The sequence below is a fragment of the Rutilus rutilus genome, assembly GCF_951802725.1.
Source record: "Rutilus rutilus genome assembly, chromosome: 8".
Taxonomy (NCBI): Eukaryota; Metazoa; Chordata; class Actinopteri; order Cypriniformes; family Leuciscidae; genus Rutilus; species Rutilus rutilus.
The window spans coordinates 24740418-24764535 of NC_140222.1; the positions used below are offsets into that span (position 1 = coordinate 24740418).

The 24118-nt window shown below is 37.1% G+C and overlaps 1 protein-coding gene across 1 annotated transcript in view; it reads right to left on the bottom strand.

Annotated features, from left to right (window-relative positions):
* Positions 1–24118, bottom strand: part of lrp1ba (low density lipoprotein receptor-related protein 1Ba) — a gene marked incomplete at its 5' end in the record, with an annotated part of 237412 nt that overhangs the window by 161633 nt on the left and 51661 nt on the right. Inside the window, 8 exons of the mRNA XM_084415835.1 lie at positions 556–699; positions 1619–1805; positions 2928–3150; positions 4669–4831; positions 5204–5461; positions 7252–7380; positions 10117–10236; positions 23630–23767. Of these exons, the coding sequence (XP_084271961.1) occupies positions 556–699; positions 1619–1805; positions 2928–3150; positions 4669–4831; positions 5204–5461; positions 7252–7380; positions 10117–10236; positions 23630–23767 (1362 nt within the window). The remainder of the gene's footprint in view (positions 1–555; positions 700–1618; positions 1806–2927; positions 3151–4668; positions 4832–5203; positions 5462–7251; positions 7381–10116; positions 10237–23629; positions 23768–24118) is intronic.

Here is a 24118-nt window from a genome sequence, read left to right on the forward strand (position 1 = left end):
GGCCAAAATAGACCTGTTCTTAGCAGAGCTCCTGAGAAAGGAGCTGTACAAATATATTGGGATGGTTTTTGGTACTTATACCGCAAATATATATTCTTAAGGACATCAAAACCCTAAAATAAAACTTCAGAAAGGTGTATAATATCTGAATACCATCTGAAGTTCGGGAGAAACTTTAAAATCATCTGATGTAGCTGTACACACCCAAAAACACACACACATTCTCTGATAGTCAATGATCCTGCTGCCAAGAGACAAAACATATCAATTTCCCATGTATTCCTCCTTAATGTGCTGAACGTGCGCTATTAATCACAGAAACGTGTCCATTCTTCAGCATCTTGGGCCTCTATAAATTTGGTCATAAATTTCCATTTCGACAAACCCACAAGGGCCATCTGTCTGATATATGGCTTCAGATAGCAGCACCCTTTCCTTTGGGAATACCCCTAAAACCATTTACATGAGAAACCCGTCTCCAAGATGCTAATCAGACATCTAGGAGCTACAAGAAGAGGAGAGAGGAAAGAGAAATTGGCATTTTGCGACCCTCACTTTTGCAAGACTTCCCGTCGCTGGCAAGGACGTGGCCGGTCCGGCAGCGGCATACGCGTGATTTGTAGTTGTGGCTCAGGAGACAGATATGCGAGCATCCACCTTTTCGTCCGTGTGGGTCAGGGCTGCATGAGTGAGTCCTGACTGGAGAAAGAGAAAGGTCAGCGTCAAGGAGCGAGCATCGCGAAATATCAGCGACCACACATATGCTACATGCCAAATGCTAAATGCGAAATATAAAAAAAACAACTAATGGTGTATATCGGAAAGAGAACAGGCCTATAAACTTTTAAAATGGAGAAGAAAACACTTTCCATATTGGTTTATGTCAAAGATTAAACTCTATGATATTTGGACACAAATTCAAAATATGTATGTTGTGACCACGAAGAACAATTCGTACTATGGGCACGTTTACACAACAATGTTTTTCCTTTGCATTTTTCGCGTACAGACGACAACATTGTCAAAACGATCCCCGTTACCCCAAATCCGCAAAAAACGACTAAAAGCGCTGATTTATTCATGCCAGGCCAGAAGTTGGCAATGTCCCTTTATAAAGAAACACTACACGCCTATAGACTGAACACGTAAATACTCGCGCGCATGACGTCACCGTTTTCACAAATTCACGTTTTCTGCAGTTTACACAGAGATGATAACAGTATCGTTTTCAAAAACTTGCACTTTGAAACCCGTTTTCATCTTTTTCAGGCCCCCAAAACGATGTTGTTGAACGCATACATTTTTTTCCGTTTTTTGTTGAAAACAGTGCTGTGTAAACAACCCCTAATACGTCACCACGTTTTACTAATTCGTTCTCTCGTTTTAAGTTAATCGTGCACATGATATAATCATTTGTTTCCTTGTTTTACTAAATCGTGTGCACAATATAATAATTTGTTCACTCGTTTTACAAATGAATTCTGCTCTTGTTTTTCATGAATAACAGAAGCTAGTAGCATTTCAGTATAATTTACTACTTCAGTATAAATAAGTCACCGCTATTTTTAAATATGAGTGATTGCTGATTATATTAGTTGCACTCCCACGACAAGTTTACCTGTAGGTTGAGCCAGTCTGTGATAAACTCGGACGGCTTTGGCACTTTCCAAAGTGGTAACGGTGTTTGTGTCACTGCTGTTGAAGCGATTTATCCTAAATATGTCCACTTTGCTCTCTCTGGAGGGTTCAGAGCACGTCGCAAACAAGTAATCTTCAAATAGCGCTAATCCGTACAGGTGCGACACCTGGAGAGAGAAACACAGGAATGGAGAGAGAGAAAGACTCATCTAGAGGCCTTGGCACCTCTTCGACTTAATTCTGAACATGACACAAATACGTCTGCTTATTTGCTTCTTTAATCCATCCGATGTAACTTTAGCTGAATAAACTAGTCAGACACCGGTTGAAATACGCAGGGATCTTTGATTTCACATCTGTGCTACAAACTACCGACGGGTACCGTTGAGGCTTTGATTTCGAGGAGAAAGACTGATGTGCAAAAACAAATGAGTTAGCGGTAGTAAAGTTCATTTCAGGTTATCTTTCAGTGCCAGCTTTGAGGAAAAAAGTACCAATATAACCTCCGATAAAGGTCCCAGGGAATTTGCTAGAGCTGAACCTTGCAGGAAATGGATGAACAAATCAATACTAAAAACACACACAAAAGAGTTGTAGCGTGAAGCCAGGACTCGGCAAGGTCAAAACAACCCGATGCTCATCCAGGCTAACAGTTCTAACAGGGGACAATGAGACGGTTAAAAACAATTAAAAATTAAATCCAACATCTAATCAACAGTAAAAGCAAATCCAAACACTTAAAAAACCCAAGCAGAATCAACAGCAACACGAGACGATACTTAGCATGGAAAACGTCTGAAATTGATACAAATGCTGTTCTTCAACTACAGTAATAACTCCCGTAAACCATGAACACCTGCATGCAGGCCCTTTCTAAAAGGGATTTTCTAAGTATTGCATCTGGTTATTAGTTAACACCAGATGTCTCATAACACTGATAAACAGCCGCGGATGGATTATCTATTGTTTTGGAGAAAAAGTTTGACAGCGCCCTTGGCCCGTTCTATGAACAATGGATGAAATGTATACTGAATTTATGAAGCTATGAATTTTGTATCACCATACTTTTGGCCCCGATGAAGGGGCAATGGAGAGAGGCCAAACTTTATAGCCTTCAAAATAAACTGCTTTAAGAGTTATTCAAAGAAGCATCATCTATCACAGCTTTACTGCTGACTATTAAGGCTGTTGAGTAAAAAAAAAAAAAAAAAATCCACAGGAAGTTTTTCTATATAGTTAAGTTGTTTAGAGGTCACACTTCTTTGTAGGTTTGGAACCGTTGGTCTTACCGAGTTGCCTTGGATGATCGTGTGTCTGTTCTTGCCATTGTAATCCACAACTTCGATAAAATCCAGATAAGCGTCCGCCCAGTAGACGAGCTTCTTGACCAAGTCCAATGTCACGGCGGTCGGCTGTTCGGTTTTATACTCCACTATCCTCGTTCGGTTGGTGCCGTCCATGTTGCAGCGCTCAACTTTGGCTATAGTCCCGTAGTCCGTGAAAAACAGTTTTCTAGGGGTTAAAACACATCAGGTTTTAAACTGAATCTACCTGATGTAAAAGAAATCAAAAGTCAAGGCCATTTAAGATTTAATCAATCCACTCATACCCAAACAGTGTTGTGTCTGAGCTGAACGCAGTAGCAACAGCGCAATTAAAGCGAGCCACTCTGAGCAAGAGCTGAATGAATGGGCCGCAGTATGATATTATTTCTTTTTATACTAACACATACTGACAGAGGAATGAGAGAGGGGGAGGTCATCCGTATTACTCTACGCACGACAACTGTGGCACAAAACGGTCCACACAGTCTGAAAGCGGCAAACTGCTCCAAACAGCATGCACAACTCAGCACTGCATACAAATGAATGTTTACCAAGAGACCAAAGAGTTTCTCACGTCACAGAAGCGTAGACGACTCGACATCAGATAAGGATGATTTATTTACGCCCATGAAAATCTGATTCGCGAGTCTCCTCCGTGTCGTGTGATCATTTTAAGATAGCTGAATATCTATGTTTAGGTCAAAGAATTATGAACGATTTGTTTGGAGAGGGTTCTAAAAGGTCATATTTACTGTGATTTGACTTTCTAGATGGTAAACCTCTCTCAGCTGGCCAGTTAGACTTCAGTGACCGTGTAATGAAAGTAAGGGTGGCCGGTATGACCTTGATGATAGTATCTTATCTCATAATATTTTGTTACTTTTGTTTTGTAATGTAAAGGCAAATTGTTTATATACTACTAAAAATAATAATAATATAAACTCTTTATTCTATTTAAACTATTTATTAAACTACTGATTATTATTATTATTATTACTACAAATTCTTATTTAATTTGTATTTAATAAAATTACTATACATAAAATATTTTCTATTTATTTATCAAAAGTTTAATATAAAATATTTATTAAACTAAGTAAATATAAAACATTATTATTATTATTTTATTACTATTATATAAACTATTATTTATTAAAATATTGATTATTATTATAATTAATAACAGTAGTAGTAGTAATTAATAGTTCAATATAAAACATTATTATTATTATTATTATTATTATTTACTCATTTGTTAAATGTAATATAATAATTTACGAATTAAAGGTACTTTATCACATTTGATTATCTGCTCATTTTATTCAAAAACTAATGAAAATTGTAAAACTGTTTTTGTTTGTTTGTAACACTTGAGTTAAGTTAATATTATAAAATAAATAGTCCAGACTCGCAATTAGTATGGTAGATATATTTGTATACATAAACTGTAAATAAATAATTACATTTCTAAATGTCATTTTTTATTATTATTATTATTATTATTATTTATTGTAGGTATATATATTTTTTTTTTATATATATATATTTATATATATATATATATATATATATATATATATATATATATATATATATATATATATATATTTATTTATATCCAGAGATTGTTACCTTTTCATGTATAGTATACTGTAAATGGCCAGTCATAAATAAAAGGACCTAATGGTTGTCTTAGTGATCGTACCCCATGATGGGATCCAGCGCTAGGCCTTTTGGGTTCTGGATGTCCAGGTCAATGATGGTGACACATGCATCTCCCTGTTCGCTGCACACAAATATTCGGTCGTTCACTCTGTCTATGAAGTAGAAGTTTCCTGTTAACCAGTCGATGGCCATATGCTCCACATCTACATGGGAGAAGAGATTCTTTTTTAGACATGTGAGCACCAGCAGAGTACCAGAACCAGGTAGTTAGAAACAATAAAAAATGCATGCGTGCTTCAAAGAAGCAACAACTGACATTCAGTGACTTGCCATGCACACTTGACACACTTAACCTTCTGACATTAAACACTTCATTAGCAGATCATTAAACACTTCAAGAGGTAAAAGAAAGTGGGAAAAAAAGGCTAATGAGAAAATTTATATGGACATTAAAAACAAAACACTCAAGTTCATAAAAACTTCAAAGGAGATTAGTTTGCACTCGCTTTGAATAAAACATCAAAGTTACAAGACATTCCTTAATTTGCACTTTGAGAATAGACGTAAACACTCACTTTGCAGGTTTTGACCTATCCTTATCTCATGTATTTCTGAAAACACTTTGAGCTTGGTCATGCGGGCACACCACAGTTGACCCGTATCCTGCGCCACTGAGAGCCAACAGAGTGACTCTTCTCTATAAATAAAGTCCACTATTTGAGTCCCATTTGTCTCCATGGACTTGAGATTTGGCATAGATGATCCATTGAGGTAAACAACTGATATAGAATTCATATTTGCTGTCAACAGAACCGGAGGTTTATCGCCAGGATCTGAAAGAGGGAACATAAAATGCAGGAAATTAGAGGAAATCATAATAAATATCTCCTGTGAAATATAAATTAAGCGATTATTTATGTAAAGCATATTTAAACACAATTTCGGTACTGTGGACATTTAATAAATAAATTCTGAAATAAGTAAAATAAATTAGAAAATGAATTACCACCACTGTCAATGACATTTTAAACATTTTTGTAAAAAAAAAAAAATACACACAATGAAATAATATTTTACATTTTCTGCATAATTTGACAAAATTACAGATTTATATGAATTAACAGTAACATGCTCTTGATTATGTTTTTGTTAACTGAATATAAAAGTGGCAACCCGGGACATAAAAGTGCATGTAGCTGAATCAAGATCCAAAACACCCATACAAAATATAAATATTTAGGTGTTACATAAACGTAAATAAGTCTTTACATTCATTTTTGCTTACCTATATAGAAAATAAAACACAGGTTCATTAAGCAGCTCGCACTTGCTGCGACACAAATTGTCCAAACTTAAACTTTGTGATCGTCTTGTGTTTTCTTTCCCCCTTTTACACTAATGAACAGACACCATGAAGAGCAATTAACTGTGAGCATGTAATCATCTCTAAATTTGATAGACAGTTGCGGGTCGGGCTGGATGGGCTCTGATTGACTTTCCATTAAGGCTTCCCCTGTTTATCTCTCCCACGGCTCTTTCGTAGGCCAACTTGCCGGTGTCCATTTGCATATTGATGACAATAAGTGTAACTGACACTCGTATCAGGCGAATGACAGTGTCATCTATACTAATGCGCCTGGATGATCGCCACTGTGATCACGCTACTCCGCTGAGGCTTTCCTGTTCAATCAAACGACCCAGAAGGCATTGTGTTTACCCATCTAATCTCTTAAAATGTTAAGACAACTATCATTTAAATGCTGAGTGAAATGTCAAGTGTGGAGTTTGTTGACCTTTCTTCGTTTTCAACACTAGATACTTATTTTCTAGTGGTTCTTGCTAAGAAAAGATATTCATTGTAGAAAATGCTATTATTATGTGTCAATACTAGTATTTCAACAACCCTCTAACCCTAAAACAACCCATTAGACTTGCCTAGCAACTAGCAATCACACAGCAATGTGTTAAAAACCTACCAGAACCCTTTAGCAAAAGGCTACAAACTACTCAGAATCACAATAAATCACACGATAGAAAACCCTTAGAACCTTTTAGCAACAGGCTAGCAACCGCATACTGTAGTAATGTGCCAAAACCACTCAGAACACCTTGGCAAGCAGCTAGAAACTACCCAGAACACCATAGAAATCACATAACAATGCATTAAAAACTCTCAGAGCTCCATAGACCTCAGTCAGGGTAGCGCCATATTTCATTTTTTGACAGGAATGAAAACGAGGCTGTAAGGGATAGATACAGTGCGTTCAATGAATGGTACTGATGCTAAACAACACATCGATTGTTCAGCTGATGAAACGTCTTCCAGAAAAAGAATCCATCCATTAAATCCAATATGGCGTCTAATAGCAATATTGCATACAAGCTAGCAACTACCTGAACACTGTTGCAACCACAGAGCAATGTGCAAAAAAAAAAAAAATAGGATGGTCATCCATCTCTCCAGCATTTATGGTAAATCAAGCAAATATTTGATTTATTCATGGGTTAAATTATTTCTTAAGACTTGTGCCGTTAAAGCACCGCTGAAAATCAAAGTAAAATACATGTTGCTTAATGCACATTTTTTTGGACTTGAACTAACGGGGATGATAAATGGACTCACCTGTTTTGGCTTTGCAGGATCGTCTGTTGGCCTGCAGGCTGAAGCCATCTGTGCAAGTGCATCTGTACGATCCCTGCGTGTTCATACAGATCTGACTGCATGTCCCGTAATCCCTGCATTCATCATGATCTGCGGGGAACAGCGGGGCTATTTATTAAACGCTAAATGTGCTCAAAAATGACCTAAATATGCAAACCCAACTCTTAATGTCGCCATTTCGCAGCAACCTTTCAAAATATATGAATATGCAAATGTGTGTTTGGACAGGGAAGGGTGAGTAAACTGCTGTTTTGGTTGACAATCACAATTTCTCATTAAATCAACAACAATATCTCTAGAGGTTCACGTTCATGCATTGGGGAAACAAGCACAGCTAGCTTTGCTAGAGACCTCAAAACGGTTATGAGCTGAGGTAACGTTTTATGGTTAGCCTACTCTATTCGGTGCCTGATTAGAACTGATACAAAATCAGTTTACAAAAATGAAAAAAGTTAAAAAATGTGAAACAGGGTTCCAGACTGCGACAATTTTTTGAGAATGTGCGAGTTAGAATTTGATGTGGTCGCATCTGTGGTCATGCACTCAGTTAAATTTGCACGTGCGCAACAGAACGCTGTTGTATCCGTAACTTTTTGTGTTCAAAATGAACACAATTTATATAATGAACGAGTACATCATGAATCCATTTTCCAAACCGTGTTTTTATCATCCTGAATCACTACGGTACGCCTATACTAAGTGTTTATATATTCTGACTATCATGTGTCCGCAAGACACATGTAGTTCTGTTCATTAACCGCTAGAAAGCAAACGTACACGCGCATTGCACACTGATGATAAAACGCGCCAATGGACTATATGCACGGAGCGTTCTTTAAAACTTCCATATAAGCCAGCTGGAAAACCTCTGGTGAAATGTCACTTCTGGTGTGTTGGTGTCTTCAATGTCCTGACGTAGCTTTAACAGCATAAATATTGTAATACTTTGTTTATAATCAGAATATAGTCACTTAAATAGTCAGACCTAGCATTAATTTAGTTATTCAAATGTAAGACGATTCCTCAGCAAAATTCGATCATCATTCACACTTTCGTTTGAAAACAAAATGAAAGATTTAGTGTGTACTTTAGTTCGAGTTATTGAACAAAAGTGTGCCGAAATCAGTGAGCTTGATGACACTTTTGTGAATACTTGATACCTCACCTTGACAAAGTTTATTTCTAAACCTAGTGATTTTATAATATTTATTGGTATATATTCATAGTTTTTGGTCATCACATTAAAAATAACATTTGAAGTGCTGAAAAAATGTTGCATGTGCGTGTCCAATTACAGACATCGCGTTTCTTCAAGTCTTTATTGCAATCAATAAAACTGCTTTATTGGCAAATTAGGTAAGTGTGATAACGCCATTAAAATATAAATACAACATTAAAAAGTCAACCACTGATGGTTTTGTGTGGATGTGTAATGAGTACAGAATGTTCACCGGAAATGCCCGAGCTGGCTTATCAAAAACCAGGAAGTAACTGTGCATATAGTCCATTAGGAATTCAGGAAATTTAGGAATTAAGTCATATAAAAATGAAAAGATTGAGACAACTATTCATCAGCATGCATTGATTAATCCTATGTTGTAGCAAAAAAGAAAAAGAAAAAAAGGTGCGCCCAACTCAGAAAGTTGGTAGCGCCAGTGCAATCAGTGGAAAAGTTATTCTGGAGCCCAGTGAAATAATATCTTTCACATTTCCAAAGCAAACTATGATTAAAATGTAATCACTTTCAGGTGGCTAACAACGTAGCATCTTAATAGCTCTAACCAGCTAAGAAAAGCTTTTTTGATTAGCTAAAACAAGATATCGCAAACATAAAAACGTTTTTCATCAGATATTAGCTGAAAACGAATTAAAATGAATCCGAAATCAAATACTTCCCTATTGTATAGTATGCGAAAAACATTACCCCAAAAAAGTAGTATATGTTTGAATACATAGTATTCAAAAAACAGTAGACGAAAAGTCCCCGGATGACCTTTGCTATCTTTTCTATAGACACTTTATTATCCCATGAGGCCAAGGGAGAGGATTTATGAATGGAAGTGAAGCAACGAAACTGACGCTGGTAGGTCACATGACAGTAACAAAATGGAGGATGTAGTACGTCATTCATTCATACAACCCATATTCATACTTCATATACTTGTTTGACAGTCGTGAAGTAAATTCAAATTCAAATGTACTGTAGTACTTATGCGATTTCAGACACAGTGAATATCTTTCAAATTACCCAAGCTTGTAGCCTACTAGCTTAGCATAGCTCTAACTTTTGATTAGCTAAAACAAGGTGTCACCAACATGCTTTGTTTTTCATCACATATTTGCTGAGAAAACATTTCCTTCTAGCTTAGCATAACTTGAACTTGTTAAGAAAAGCTCTTTTGGTTAGCTAAAACAAGATATTACTTGAGCACGTTACTTTTTACTCCATTCAGTGTCTGATTAGAACTGACACAAAATCAATTTATGACTTCTTCTTAATCACAAAAAAAATACCTTTCTATTTACACATCACAATACCAAAGCTAAATAAACATTTTCAGGCAGCTAACAGCTTGGCCTACTAGCTTAGCATAGCTTGAACTAGTTTAGAAAAGCTCTTTAGATTAGCTAGACCAATATATTACAAAAACGTGAAATTTTTCATCAGGAAGAGGACATTTTTCCCTGGGACTATATTGGACTGTATTTGTCTAGTTGCTTCACTAACTGTAATCAAATTGTTACCAAAGTAGTACAATTCAATTCAATGACATTTCTAAAGCTTCAGATTCTTCAAACAGAGTTGCGGATGGTAATGACCCTCACCTCGACATTGTCTCCCGTCCTCGTCTAGTTCGAAACCTTCCCCACAGAAACAGGACGTCCCGTTTCTCATGATCACACAGTCAAACTGACACCTCCGCTCCTGGCAGCTGCGCACCAACTCTGAGGAGACACAAACACACATTTAAACTTGCTCTGTTTGATTCACAGTCTTAATATCCTGCGCACAGTTCGCTCTCACAATGAACATGCATTTACACTCGGTGAAACCCTCCATAAAAGCACAATGCCATTTCGCCAGTATGAAATCATTTTTTAAAAGTTGAACAGATGCAGCCTCATTATGAGACCATGATTCAGCGGATTTTAAGTGGCACTTAAGGCCTGTTTCAGTGGATGCAATCCTTCCAGGCGAGCTCTCGCTCCAAACCGCTGTCAATACACAACGGTAGAGCATTGTGTAATATTTATCACCTGTGAAACGCTTACAGCCTCATAATAAGGGATGTTTGACAATCACGTTTGCCCGCGTTGCACGCCACATGAAGATGACCCTATTTTAATTTATTTATTATTCAACCAGAATCGGCTGAAAAATAGCAGTGATTTATAAACGTTTGGGATGCAATCTGTTTCAATTACAAGAGCCATAGCCCATTTTTGATGTTTCTATTCATTTGGCTAACAGGTCACCTTGCCTTTTTTACCATTTGTGGTGGTTTTAAGTGCGTCACAATACATATTACACAGGAAAGTGTGAAAAATAGAACGATTGGAGATGGTTTAGCCACTCTAAACGCCTAATCGCGAGCGAGAGATTTCTAGCGTGCATTTGCTAAGAAGCCCACATTAATAATAACTACGCACTGAGAAATTCATCGACCCTCCCCAGGCATGCATTCGGAATGGCTTGAGTCTGAAGGCTTTAAATTAAGTACTTCTTTAAAAATGTATCACAGCGTTTAAGGATAATGCAAAGCGTTTTACGATATGAGTTTAACTGAAAGTGAAATATAATGGCTTTTTATATATTACAGGGAATGTGTATCCACTTGAGCTGGATGTTTAACTATTTATATGTGGGACTAGCGATGGGGAGCGACTAACGGTTCCTGAAATATTTCATAATCTTGGCTATAAAAAGTTCTTTATTTATTTATGCCGATGGGGCATTTGAGCCACTAAAATCTGTAGTTTTGTTCTTTCATATAACAAGAACTGTGAGCAGCAATAACACCTTTTGTTTCCACATAACACGTCATACGGGTTTTGAAAGACAAAGTAAATAATGACAAATCTTTGAGTTTTGGGGGTAACTAACCCTTTACGATAATTTGTGACAGGTTTTTGTTTTGACTTGACTTGACTATCTGTCATCTGTACAACATTTGACAAAACAGTATTTATGCTAAAAGCAATCCAAGACAGTTTTCCAAGAACCACCACCACACAGAAAAATAAAACAACATGACTTAAATAAATAATTAACTTCATATGCATTGCATTTGTGCCAAAAGCTTGGTGGAATCTATGGCCAAGGAGTAAGATGACCCAACTCATAAAACAAACCGACATCAAATTACATTAAACATAAATTAAAACTCGACTGATTCAGTTCCAAAAAAAAGCTATTATTTTGTTCACAATCTAATTATCCCATCTAAACAAACATATTGAACGCATAAATAAAGCCTCTGGCGGTGTAAAAGAAAAGCAGTTACTGCAATCGTAAATTTTGATCCGCAAAAAAAGGAAGCAAAGAAAACTGCTAATGAAAGACAAAATTGACTTTTTATTTTCTGTCCGATATTTTTGACACTTTTCTAACCCTGGAAAATGTTAAATGTCAGTCTTTGCCCATTAGGGTATGCAAAACAGAAACTTCACAGAAATCTATCATGGAATAAGAATGGGTAACTACATATATTTACAAAGACACAAGCATTGATCCAAAAGAAGGAATCTAGACCTTTCCGATTCAAAACAGTTGGTGGGAGAGTTGATTATCGGATGAGAATTACTCTTTGGAGAAATCAATGCTTATGCTTGAAACGTAACTTCAAAAATAGGTCAAAATCATTGTTTACATGGCGAGTGATGTCGAACGTGTGCAGCTACTGTCTGCCACCCGGATTCACACTAATCTCCTCCGAGCGGGAAGGAGGCCATTATGGCTGGACTCTCGCTGTGAGTTAGGCTCCCGCACAACAGGATTTATCTCCAGTGAACTCCAGAGCTCTCCCTCAAGGTGATTTTCTCTCAGTGAGGAGCCCTACTTTCTCTGACACTCACTGGGTGATGTAGTGCTAACGGCAGCGGTCCAGGAAGGGTGCTGAGTCTAACAGGGGCGTAAAGGTAAATGCCTGTGGATCTATTTCGCTACCCCAACCCAAAGAGCTTGAACTTTAGCTGCTGTGAACAATCAATCACTCTTGGGAGTCCCGTACCACATTAAAAATTGAAGGCCGAGACCTTGAAAATCTATACGGACTTAAATGCCATAGCTACGTTTTTTCATACCTCCTCCAAGTTCGACACATTTAAAAGATTCAATGAAATGGCTCACAAATGCTATTCCTATTTTTTTAAACTGAAATCCTTTTTTATGGCTAATAGAGACCTGCAATGTTTTCTCAAAGGGCGGTGGAAGGGAAGGAAAAGGAAAAGTAAAAGGAAAGGAAAGGAAAGGAAAGGAAAGGAAAGGAAAGGAAAGGAAAGGAAAGGAAAGGAAAGGAAAGGAAAGGAAAGGAAAGGAAAGGAAAGGAAAGGAAAGGAAAAGAAAAAGGCAAGAATCAAAGCAAAACAAAGCATAAAAACATGGCTTGTTCTTTTTTTAATGGCCAATAGACACCAGCAATGGTTTCTATAAGGGAGGCAAAAAAATAATACTAATAATAATACTAATAATAATAAAATATTTGTTATTTGGACATCAAAATTTAGCATCTCAACATCTCCCTCAGGTGTCTAAACGAACCAATCAAAAATCTGCATCGTAACCCCCCGCCCCCTGCCCAGCAGGGATCACTAGTCCAGAGAACACGGCGTATGTCCGGACAGGTCTATTATTCACTCACAGCAGGTCTTTCCCTCAGTCTCCATCATTACAGCGCCCACCGTCCCAAGGGCTCAGACGGATAGGACATCACTGCAGTGGAACGAGTGTGCTTGTGTATTTTTCTGTTTGTGCGATCAGAGCAGGTGACCGGGGGGTGGGTTGTCCGCACCTACCAGGCTGTGTTTATAAATAGATGACAGTTGAGTAAAAACATGCTTTGTTAGAACAGAACGGATGGAGGTTGGATCCAGAAGGGAACACCATGCTAGTGTGTCCTGTGTGTTTTGCTTACAAGCCCACCCAGAGAAGCCTCTATATGACAGGGGTCTTTGTCCTTTTTCTGGTCAAGACCCCCTAAACTGAAAATGGTATGGAAATTCAAACGCAAAAACTAAAAAACAAAACTGGCATGGTATGTTTTCACAGTTACAGCAAAAAAGTAATATTGCATAACTTCACAAACACCTGCACTTCCAACTAGAGAAACTGAAAGGAGGTGGATGCGAGACATCAGAGGTGTAACTGTGAAGCAGAGCCGGTTTATTTTGCCCCTTCATCAACACTTCAGAATCGACTGCCAGCATTGGAAGGGTTCAGATAAACTCCAGATAAACCGACGCAAATGAACAGGTTAGTTTAACGGTCTGTGCATAACGTCTAAATCTCTATTTAACCAGATTGATGTGGCCGTAAAGTCTCTGCACTTGGTGGCTCATCCAAATCCTAGTCAAGCTACGGAAGGACATCAACTTGGCACATGAAACTGCCCTTCCTGTGACCACTGCAGTTTTGCCCCTGGGCAAAGCACTTAACCCTCAGCTGCTCCCATCATACTGTAATATGCCTACATTTCCAGCACTCGAGCAAACACTTGCAGACTCTCTGGGTGGATGAATGTTGAATTTATGTGATGAATTCTAACATTTGGAACCATTAGCTGAGGATTGTCAAATCCCTGTGAAGCAACAAAACTGCATTGTTTGTAAGGGTTACAAAGGAAGTAATACACAACCCAAGGACGACTTCCTTAAATTTGCCATAAACAAGTCAGATAATACTATCGACCGCTAAAACAATGACGACGATATTTGTATGTGTTTATTAGTGAAGATGCCTTCCAACTACGGAACATACATGGATTACTATTTGTTTTTGTCTTTTGAAATGATCTCAACTTAATTTTCAATTGATGTTTATTACATTTTAAATGACACAACAAAAGTCTTCAAGATCTCGACATAAAGTTGTCTCGAGAACTAAACTTGAAAGTTGTTTGTTGCGCTGCACAGTGTTTACTACGTGATCAGCGTACCAGACTGAGATGGAGAAGAGATTGTTGAATAAAGTCTGGTTTTTGCACAAAGAGTATTCTCGTCACTTCATAACATTAAATTGAACTATTGTAATCACATGGACTATTGTAACAATGTTTTCACTACCCTTCTGGGCCTTGAAAGTTGCAATAACATTGCTGCCTATGGAGGGGTCAGAGAACTCTCAGATTCCATTAAAAATATCTCTTCATTTGTGTTTCGAAGATGAACGAAGGTCTTAAGGGTTTGGAACGACATGAGGGTGAGTAATTACTGACAGAAATTTCATTTTGGGTGAACTAACCCTTTAAGAAAAGCTTCTATTATATCTAGATAATGAGAACATTTAGAAAACGCTTTATGTTGATAAAGATCTTAAAGTCTATATCTTGGGGTTTTTTTTGTGATCTCACCATGAAAAAAAAAAGATTTTGAGATGACAGCTTTTGTTATGTCAAGAAAATAAGAAAATTAAGTTGACATCACAAGAAAACGTATTGCTTCAATTACAAGTAAACATTTTTTGAAAAGAAAAACTACTTTTGCTGTATTGAAATAAATAGGTATATATATATTTTTAAGTTGAGATCAAAAGAAAGTAACTTTTGTTATATGGAGATGAGAAAATGAACTTGACACCATTAATTACCTCTACAGCTTTATATTATTGACCTAAATTTCTTCAGATAGCTAAAATATAACAAAGTTACATACACAAATTTACACGAAGTTACATACATAAACTAGTTACATTCACAATAAATGAATTACCAATAAACGATATCTTGCACAGATGGGTGAATCATATCAATTGTTTATGCATATTTATTTATTTTGGTGGCTTAAGATATTCTGTGCATACAAAGTTCCTGATGTTTAACTTTATCAAGCACAAGCATAAGTAAAGCAATTATTTTTCACAACGGGTTGTAAAAAGAACAAAGAAAAACTGTTGTTCCCAAGATAAATTTACCTTTAAGCATCTGACGGCGTTCTTGTTATCCAAACGCTTTGTTTACTGTGTTGCCATTATATACAAAAGCCACTGTGAGGTGCAGACTCTTTTGTTTGCAGTTCCTGTGTGTGTTTCAAATGTTTTTAGTCGCGTTGCTGTGTGGGCTGCTTTATTCAATTCCATATATTCATTAGGGACTGACAATGCAAATGGGGAAAGTGAGGTTACTGTGTTATTACCACAGGGACGTTCAAAGGTGCAACACAAACACTGTTTCTTGCCTAGCACCTGTAGTATGTAGTACGCTCCAATCTCTGAATGCCCAGGAGAGATAAAGCATTACCTTCAGAGGGACCATGGTCATGACGTCTACCAATGCTTTTGACTGTTTTGGTGCAGAACAAAATGCTGCAGAAGACGTGCATGGCACATTCATCGCTCCTAAAGGATTAAGAATGTTAATTATGGAATGTAACAGAGCAACAAAGAGAAAGGTGTTCAAGGCTGTTCTACCATGTTTGAGGTGAAGCGAAAAGACCAGTTTTATCCAAGTACAGATGAGACGAATGAAGCAAATGAGCCGCCTTCTTGAAATATTTGAAAGAATATGTCAAGATTTAAGAATGTTTTTCACAAACTATTCACACTAACATTTTGTTTCATGAATGAGCCCACAAATAAATACTAAGATGTTGGTCATTCATTGGCTTTTGCAATACATTCCAAGTTGGATGGATACCTTGGAATTTCGACCATAAAGATTTTCCATTGCCTGAAATTTGGAAGATTAACAATCATACCATTAGCTCGTAGCTACCATGATTGTCAACAAAAAAAAAAAAAAGTTTGCTAGCAACAAAATTTGAACATAAACATTGATATCAAATGTTAGAATTTATTGTTTAGGTGTATGATCGACACGATAACCATGTGTTGCATTTGCTGAAAATATTGTTACATCATGTAAATGCAGTTTGACTGTCAACAAAGAAGTTTGTTTGCAACCACATTTTTAAACATAGACAATGCTATCCAATGCTAGCAAGTGTATGATTAAAAGAGAGAAACATTACAGCATTTTACATTTGCAGAAAATTTTGACATCATACAAAGTAATTGTCAACAAAAAACACTGCTGGCAACCAAATTTGAAAATAAAAGATGCTATGCAATGCTAGCATTTGTTAAGCAGTTGTACGATTGTACGAGTAAATCATTTACAGTTTTACGTTTGCTAAAAGATTTTAGAATCATGTAATGCGGTTGCATTTTCTGAAAAAGTTTTATCGTAATGCAATGTACGTACAACATGACAAGATACAGTGAGGAAAATAAGTATTTGAACACCCTGCTATTTTGCAAGTTCTCCCACTTGGAAATCATGGAGGGGTCTGAAATTGTCCACTGTGGGAGACATAGTCTAAAAAAAAATCCAGAAATCACAATATATGATTTTTTAACTATTTATTTGTATGATACAGCTGCAAATAAGTATTTGAACACCTGTCTATCAGCTAGAATTCTGACCCTCAAAGACCTGTTAGTCTGCCTTTAAAATGTCCACCTCCACTCCATTTATTATCCTAAATTAGATGCACCTGTTTGAGGTCGTTAGCTGCATAAAGACACCTGTCCACCCCATACAATCAGTAAGAATCCAACTACTAACATGGCCAAGACCAAAGAGCTGTCCAAAGACACTAGAGACAAAATTGTACACCTCCACAAGGCTGGAAAGGGCTACGGGGAAATTGCCAAGCAGCTTGGTGAAAAAAGGTCCACTGTTGGAGCAATCATTAGAAAATGGAAGAAGCTAAACATGACTGTCAATCTCCCTCGGACTGGGGCTCCATGCAAGATCTCACCTCGTGGGGTCTCAATGATCCTAAGAAAGGTGAGAAATCAGCCCAGAACTACACGGGAGGAGCTGGTCAATGACCTGAAAAGAGCTGGGACCACCGTTTCCAAGGTTACTGTTGGTAATACACTAAGACATCATGGTTTGAAATCATGCATGGCACGGAAGGTTCCCCTGCTGAAACCAGCACATGTCAAGGCCCGTCTTAAGTTTGCCAATGACCATTTGGATCATGTGGTCAGATGAGACCAAAATAGAACTTTTTGGTCATAATTCCACTAAACGTGTTTGGAGGAAGAAGAATGATGAGTACCATCCCAAGAACACCATCCCTACTGTGAAGCATGGGGGTGGTAGCATCATGGTTTGGGGGTGTTTTTCTGCACATGGGACAGGGTGACGATTTTCCTCACTGTAATATTATAATGTAATGCAGTTGTTTATCAACAAAGTATAATAGCAACCACATTTTTGAACATAAAAGATGCTAATACTAGCATTTGTTAGCAGTTGTACAATTATCAACAGAGAAATTCAGTTTTTCATGTGCTAAAAAGATTTTAATTCAGTCACTTTTTGTTTGCTAGCAAACCAAACCAAATTTCTGAGCATAACTATGCAATGCTAGCATTTGTATACAATTATCGTCAGAGATAATGTGATAACAGAGTGAAATCGTTCCATATACCAATCTATCGCACTTTTCCAAGGTGAAGATTCTGACTTTCTGAATTTAATGGAATGTAGCATGCTTCCCTGACAAAACTACAAAGTAGTGATGTGATTTACTAAAAATACCTGCTTCCCATGTCTTTCTGTGGTGGATTTGTCAAGAAATGCAAGTGCCAATTTCAAGCTAGTCAGATGTTCTGCGCTGCTTTTCGTCTTTGAACTTCCTGAGATTCCTGATTGCCGTCTTCACTACAGAACACAGCGAGGGTTCTAACCCAAGACCTCTTTTTCCATTGGAATTGAAGTACAAACTCCGATTTGGAATCAAAAGCTGTCAAGACTGTCACAAATTCTGAGTTTTTTTTATATATTTTTTATTTTGTAGGCTTTGATAAACATTCAGTAGTGGGAATTTTTCAGAGAGGGAGAAGGAACGGCTGAGGAGGGCTATACATGAGCTTCCAGAGACATGCATACTGTATACAGGAGAAACCCCAGCCAATGTTACTAATATGTTAACAGGCTGCAAGCGAGGTAAAAATGTATCACTTTCTTTCCTCAGGAGATGGAAGAGAAATGGTGCATCTGTTCTACTCTGCTGTTTGAGAGCAGATTCAGTTTAGACTCAAACGCTTTTGCCCAAGGAACTGCAACAGAAGACAACTCTGGCATACAGATAAATGTGTACTGTGCAAAAATAGCATGTGAAACGATTTGCATTGCGTCCATTTATACTCTTGCAAATAAATCAAATAAATAAATACACTTCCTTTGGCTGGGATCAAGCCTTCATTTTATACGTTTTTTTTAAATATGAAAATATTTAAAAAATATATAAAAGAGTACTTCAAGGAAGAGGTAAATACATGTTCAATTTTACAATACATTTTAAATAAATTAATGAAGCATAAATGCATTTTTATTTTGAAAAATATGTTTCCTTAAAATATATCTTAAAATATTAGCAATATGTCATTTTTTTATTTTTGAAATACAATTTTTGGGGGTTTTGCCGACCAAAGCCCCAAAACACAATACTGCATACCCCCAAAAATAGTACAATAAATACAGTAGTGTGCAATGATTGTTTGAGGGTAGATTCGGTTTAGTCTAACTGCCAAAAACTGTGCAGTGGTAGAGAGAAATAAAAAAAAATGAAAAGTACAAGTGCAGGAGGGACACTCAGCACATTTTCAAGGTTACAGTCCTTCCTGTCACATAAAGATATAAAGTTTATGAGCTTTAGCATTTCCTTTGTGCTATAAATGTGGATGTGTAAAATAAGGCAGCTTCTCAAGCCCTGAGGGCAGAAAGCCCATCGCTCATGTTCGGTAATGTGCAACCTCAATCTCTAGACACAGACGACTAAATGATTGCTCTGTAAATTCAACAAGACCTTTTGCCTGCGCTGTGATTTTATAGAAAGAGGCACTCCATAACGCAACATCATGGCATCAAAGTTTTGCAAGTTAGCATGGTCACATTTAGCCGATGCCAATTTACTGCAGCAAACGTGACCAAAATAAACATTTACCAATCTTTGTGTTGCGAGTTAGCAAGCTAACAGCTTAGCCTCCTGGCTTAGCACGGTGCTAACTGGTTACAAAATGTGTTTTGACTAGGTAGGACAAGCTATCATGATAACAAGCTATGATTCTGAACAGGTCTCTTCAGATAGCAAGCTAACAGCTTAATCTCCTAGCTTAGTATAGTGCGAACTGGTTCAAATGTTTTTGATGAGCTACAACAAGATATCACGCTAACAAGCTGTTTTGACATAATGAAAACAGTTAGCTACCAGTTAGGATACAACTGATCATTTTCAAAAGTGTAGAGGAGAACTAGTGTGTAATGCTTTGTGGGGCGTGAAAGTGTGATTTTATACACAAAATGGCACGCTCTGCTGATCTGAGACAAACCGAGAACATATGCGACAGATCAAGAAAATCTTCGAATCATTGTGTTCTTTCCTGTGCTTGTTTTCAGGGAAGTTTAATTAAAAGTGTGACTCTTTTTGTCTCAACTCTGTTATCTCCTTCACTGCTCTATGCTGTCTTTGTTAAGTTATTCATTTCACACATCTACAGTCAGTCAGTCTGACACCGGCAGACGCCGTCTGAATAATAATAAAAAAAGATATCCTTATCAGGCCCTAATGATCTAAATATAATCTGTGTGAGAAGGACCAAAACAGTGGGGAAACGTAAGATAAGTGATCATACTGAAACGCACGCTCTCTCTCTCTCTCTCACACACACACACACACACACACACAGCTGAAATCCCTTTATTCTCTTTTCTTTAGTCTCTAGTGAATAGCCGTGGTCACCTGAAGGCAGGCTCCATTCCTCAATGACAAAACAAATCCCCACACAACCAAGAAAAATAGCTAAGAAAGAGTTTCAAAATAACACACAGTGATCCAAAGGCAGTGCTCCCAATGCTCCTCGCTAGTTTTTTGTTTTATTTTTCCCTGAGAACAAAATAAAAGAGAATCTAAAACCACTTCGTCAAGGTTAGTTAGCTGCTCAAGTCGATGTCAAATATCTGCAAGACTGTTTACGCAGTTTAATCGACGTGGAAACCCACATTTGCATTGGGCTGAATGTTTTGAGCTAACCTGAACTCATTAACACAGTTAAATACAACATGAAACGCCATTCGCAATGTGTTAAACCTCTGTAATGTGATAGTTTTGGAACAAAAAAAAACATTATAGCCGTCAAATTTCTCTTGGACCTCCATTAAAGACAATAAGTAAAGTGCCACTAGAGCTTTCTCCGCAGAGAAAAGTAAGACTACTTAGGTGAGACATACTGTATGCGGAGCTTAGGAGTCAAAGCATTTCCCTTAGTTTTTAGTTAGCCTTCGAGCTAACCATGCTAGCTGGCTTAGCATAGTCCTAAACAGTTAGGAAAAACTCACTTGTTTTTTGTACAGTTAAGAACTAGGGTGGGCACTTGTGACTTGAAAAAGTTAGCAACCCCCCAGAACACACTAGCAACCGCATAGCAACACCTTAGCAACCACCCACAATGGCGCTTACAATGGAAGAGAACTGTGTAAGCATTTCACTTTTTCAATAGTGAAACAAACATTCACTTCTTCAATAGTATGGTAACAAATCATAAACATAATGATGGTTAACATGACTTTAGTATGGAAAACAAAATGATTGCTAATGTTTTCTGTGTAAAGTTATATGCAATTTTAAAACTCTGCCACCATGGCAACGCCATGGACCATGAAACAACTGTAAAAATTGGGCACCTGCCCAGAAACAGTATTAGCGGAAAGGCTTTTATGACTTAAGACAGTTAGCAACCACTCCAGAAACTGCATAGCAATGCCCTAGCAACCACCTACAATCATACTTACAATAGAAGTGAATGAGTAAGCATTAAAGGGATAGTTCACCCAAAAATGAACACTCTGTCATCATTTACTCGCCCTCAAGTTGTATCAGACCTGAATAAATTGCTTTATTCTGCTGAACACAACAGAAGAGATTTTTCATAATGTCACTAACCAAACAATTGTTGGACCCCATTGATATCCATTGTATGAAAAAAAATAATGAAAAAAAATAATACTATGGAAGTCGATAGGGACTTTAAAATATCTTTAAAATATCTTCTTTAGTGTTCAACAGAAGAAAAAAACGAATACAGGTTTGGAACATAGTAAAATGATGACAGAAATATTATTTATTTATTGGTTAAACTATCCCTTAAAAATAAAAATTTATTCAATGGTAAGGCCATAAAACATAAACAGTGGTAACATGTTTTTAGTGTGAAAAGAGGGACAAGTTGAAATGATGAACGACAATATTGTACACAATAAGAATACATAAAAGGGGTCAGTGCTAGCTTCACGCTATCTTCAACCCACAAAGCTATAACTTTTATGACAAAGAAAAGTGTGAGTCTAGCTCATATGGCCATTCTTGTGAAGATGTTCCTCTCTTCTCTCGCTCTTTCTCTCTATCTGTCCCAGATTCGAATACCTCCAGGAGAGAGAGTTGATATCTGCTCTGCGGACTGATAATGTAAATTATGAATGCTCAGTTATGACAGGTGTGCAGAGAGCAATTCGAAACCGGTCTGCGGTGGAACAAAGCGGCCCGCGCTTGCTCCTCAAAGGAGTGTGCGCATCCATACCTTCCTCTCCGTGCCGCCAAGTTTTATTTACTTTGAAACCGAACCAAGACTAAGATTGAAATGGAACATAAAATGTAAAAGCGCAAATTTCCCCTCCAAGCGAGGTCTTCGGTTGCTTGAAACAGCCTGGCACGGTTGCTTGAACCATCTCACGAGTGGTTCAACTCAAGGTGAGGATGATGAATACTTCCATATGCTCATTTATTACGGCCGTAACTAAATACACATTCTAGACATGACATGATGTAGCTCATCCGTCTCAACAGTTAAACGACCTCAGCTGCAATACATAAATTCTCACAACGTTTTCGACGTAAACTAAGCTGTGGTTTTCATATAAACCTCTTTTCTTGTTCCCTTTCACCACAATGTGACAAAACGCAATCCTCACTTCATCATGTGGAGAAACAGTAATTGTCTTTTAGCAGAAACCCATTATTACATTAAGCCGACTGTGCTTATCTTGCATGGAACTGACTTCAAATGACTGCAGATCTGTTGTGGGTTTAATTTTGTCAAACACTCTTAAAACGAGGAAGTGTGGAGACGTGAATTGCAGTTTAAAGGTGAAAGTCTTGACCTGCAATTATAGATATTGATGGACCATCTAGTCCATCAACAAAAAGCATTTGATGTTTTTAGCTAAATTCGAGAGACTGTTCACGTCAAGTCCGATGCACAACTCATTATCAAAACTATTCACGCCACGTCTGAAGCTAAAGTTTCATAATTATCTGAATAAACGTGATAAATTCATAATCTGAACATTTTATGGGTTTATCTTTTCATCTTTTAAGATAAAAGTTAACTGAAACTATGAAAACTTTCTTAACTAACAAAACGTTGAAACCACGCTGCAAAAAAAATACTTTTGAACTCCCAAAACTTTCATCAGACAGATTTACATAAGAGTCTTAAAAGCACAGAAAAAAATTTTGTCAGAGAAAGGTTGAAAATAGCCATAGAAAATTAGATGATGTCCTTTTAGGTGCAAAAAAAACAAAGTAGACAGAGGGAAAATGTATATATACCCACTACTGTTAAAAAAAAAATGTGCGTTTTTGAAAACAGTCTCTTATGCTTTCCAAGGCTGCATTTATTTGATCAAACATACAGTGAAAGCAGTAATATTGTAAAATATTCTCAATTTGAATATATTTTAAAATGTAATTTTTTCCTGTGATCATTTTCAGGATCATTACTCCAGTCTTCAGTGTCACATGATCCGTCAGAAATCATTCTAAAATGCTGATTTGCTGCTCGAGAAACATTTATTTTTAATATCAATGTTGAAACCAGTTGTGCTGCTTAATATTCTTGTGGAAACCATGATAGTTTGATAGTATTGTAGATAGAACAGCTTTAATTTGAAATTGAAATCTTTTGCAACATTATAAAATGTATTTACTGTCACTTTTGATCATTTTAATGGTGTATCCTTGCTGAATAAACGTTTTATTCTTTTCTTTTTTTTAATCGCACTGACCCCAAACTTTTATAAAGATAGTGAACAGAAAGAAATCAAACGGAACTCACCGCGGCAGTGCACACCCTCGTCATATCCGTCCTCACAGTCCTTGACTCCGTTGCAGAGTTTACTATAATGCACACACCTGTGGGCGCCGAGGCACTGGAGGTGATTGACGGGACATCTCACCTTTACCTGCCGCAAGCCTGTAGAAGAGAAGGTTAATGAAGTCTTTAAAAATTCAACTTCTTCAACAGACCCGCAAACTCACAAGAGGTGAAAATTTGGACATTTTTACTAACTAAGTTGTTGTATTAGGGTCTAGGCGGTGCATTCTCTCCCAGGATAATTTTTTTGTGATTTTAACACGAAAACAATGCATTCTGGTCCACTCTGACAAGAAAATAAAGGCGAAAAGACAACATTTGCTTCAAGTAAAAAAAAAAATATATATATATTTAAATAAAATTGACACAAATTTCACAATTGGATTCGATTTGGATTCACAAGCTTGTGATTCCATTTAGCTTATATTAACTTCGATTAAAAATGTATTA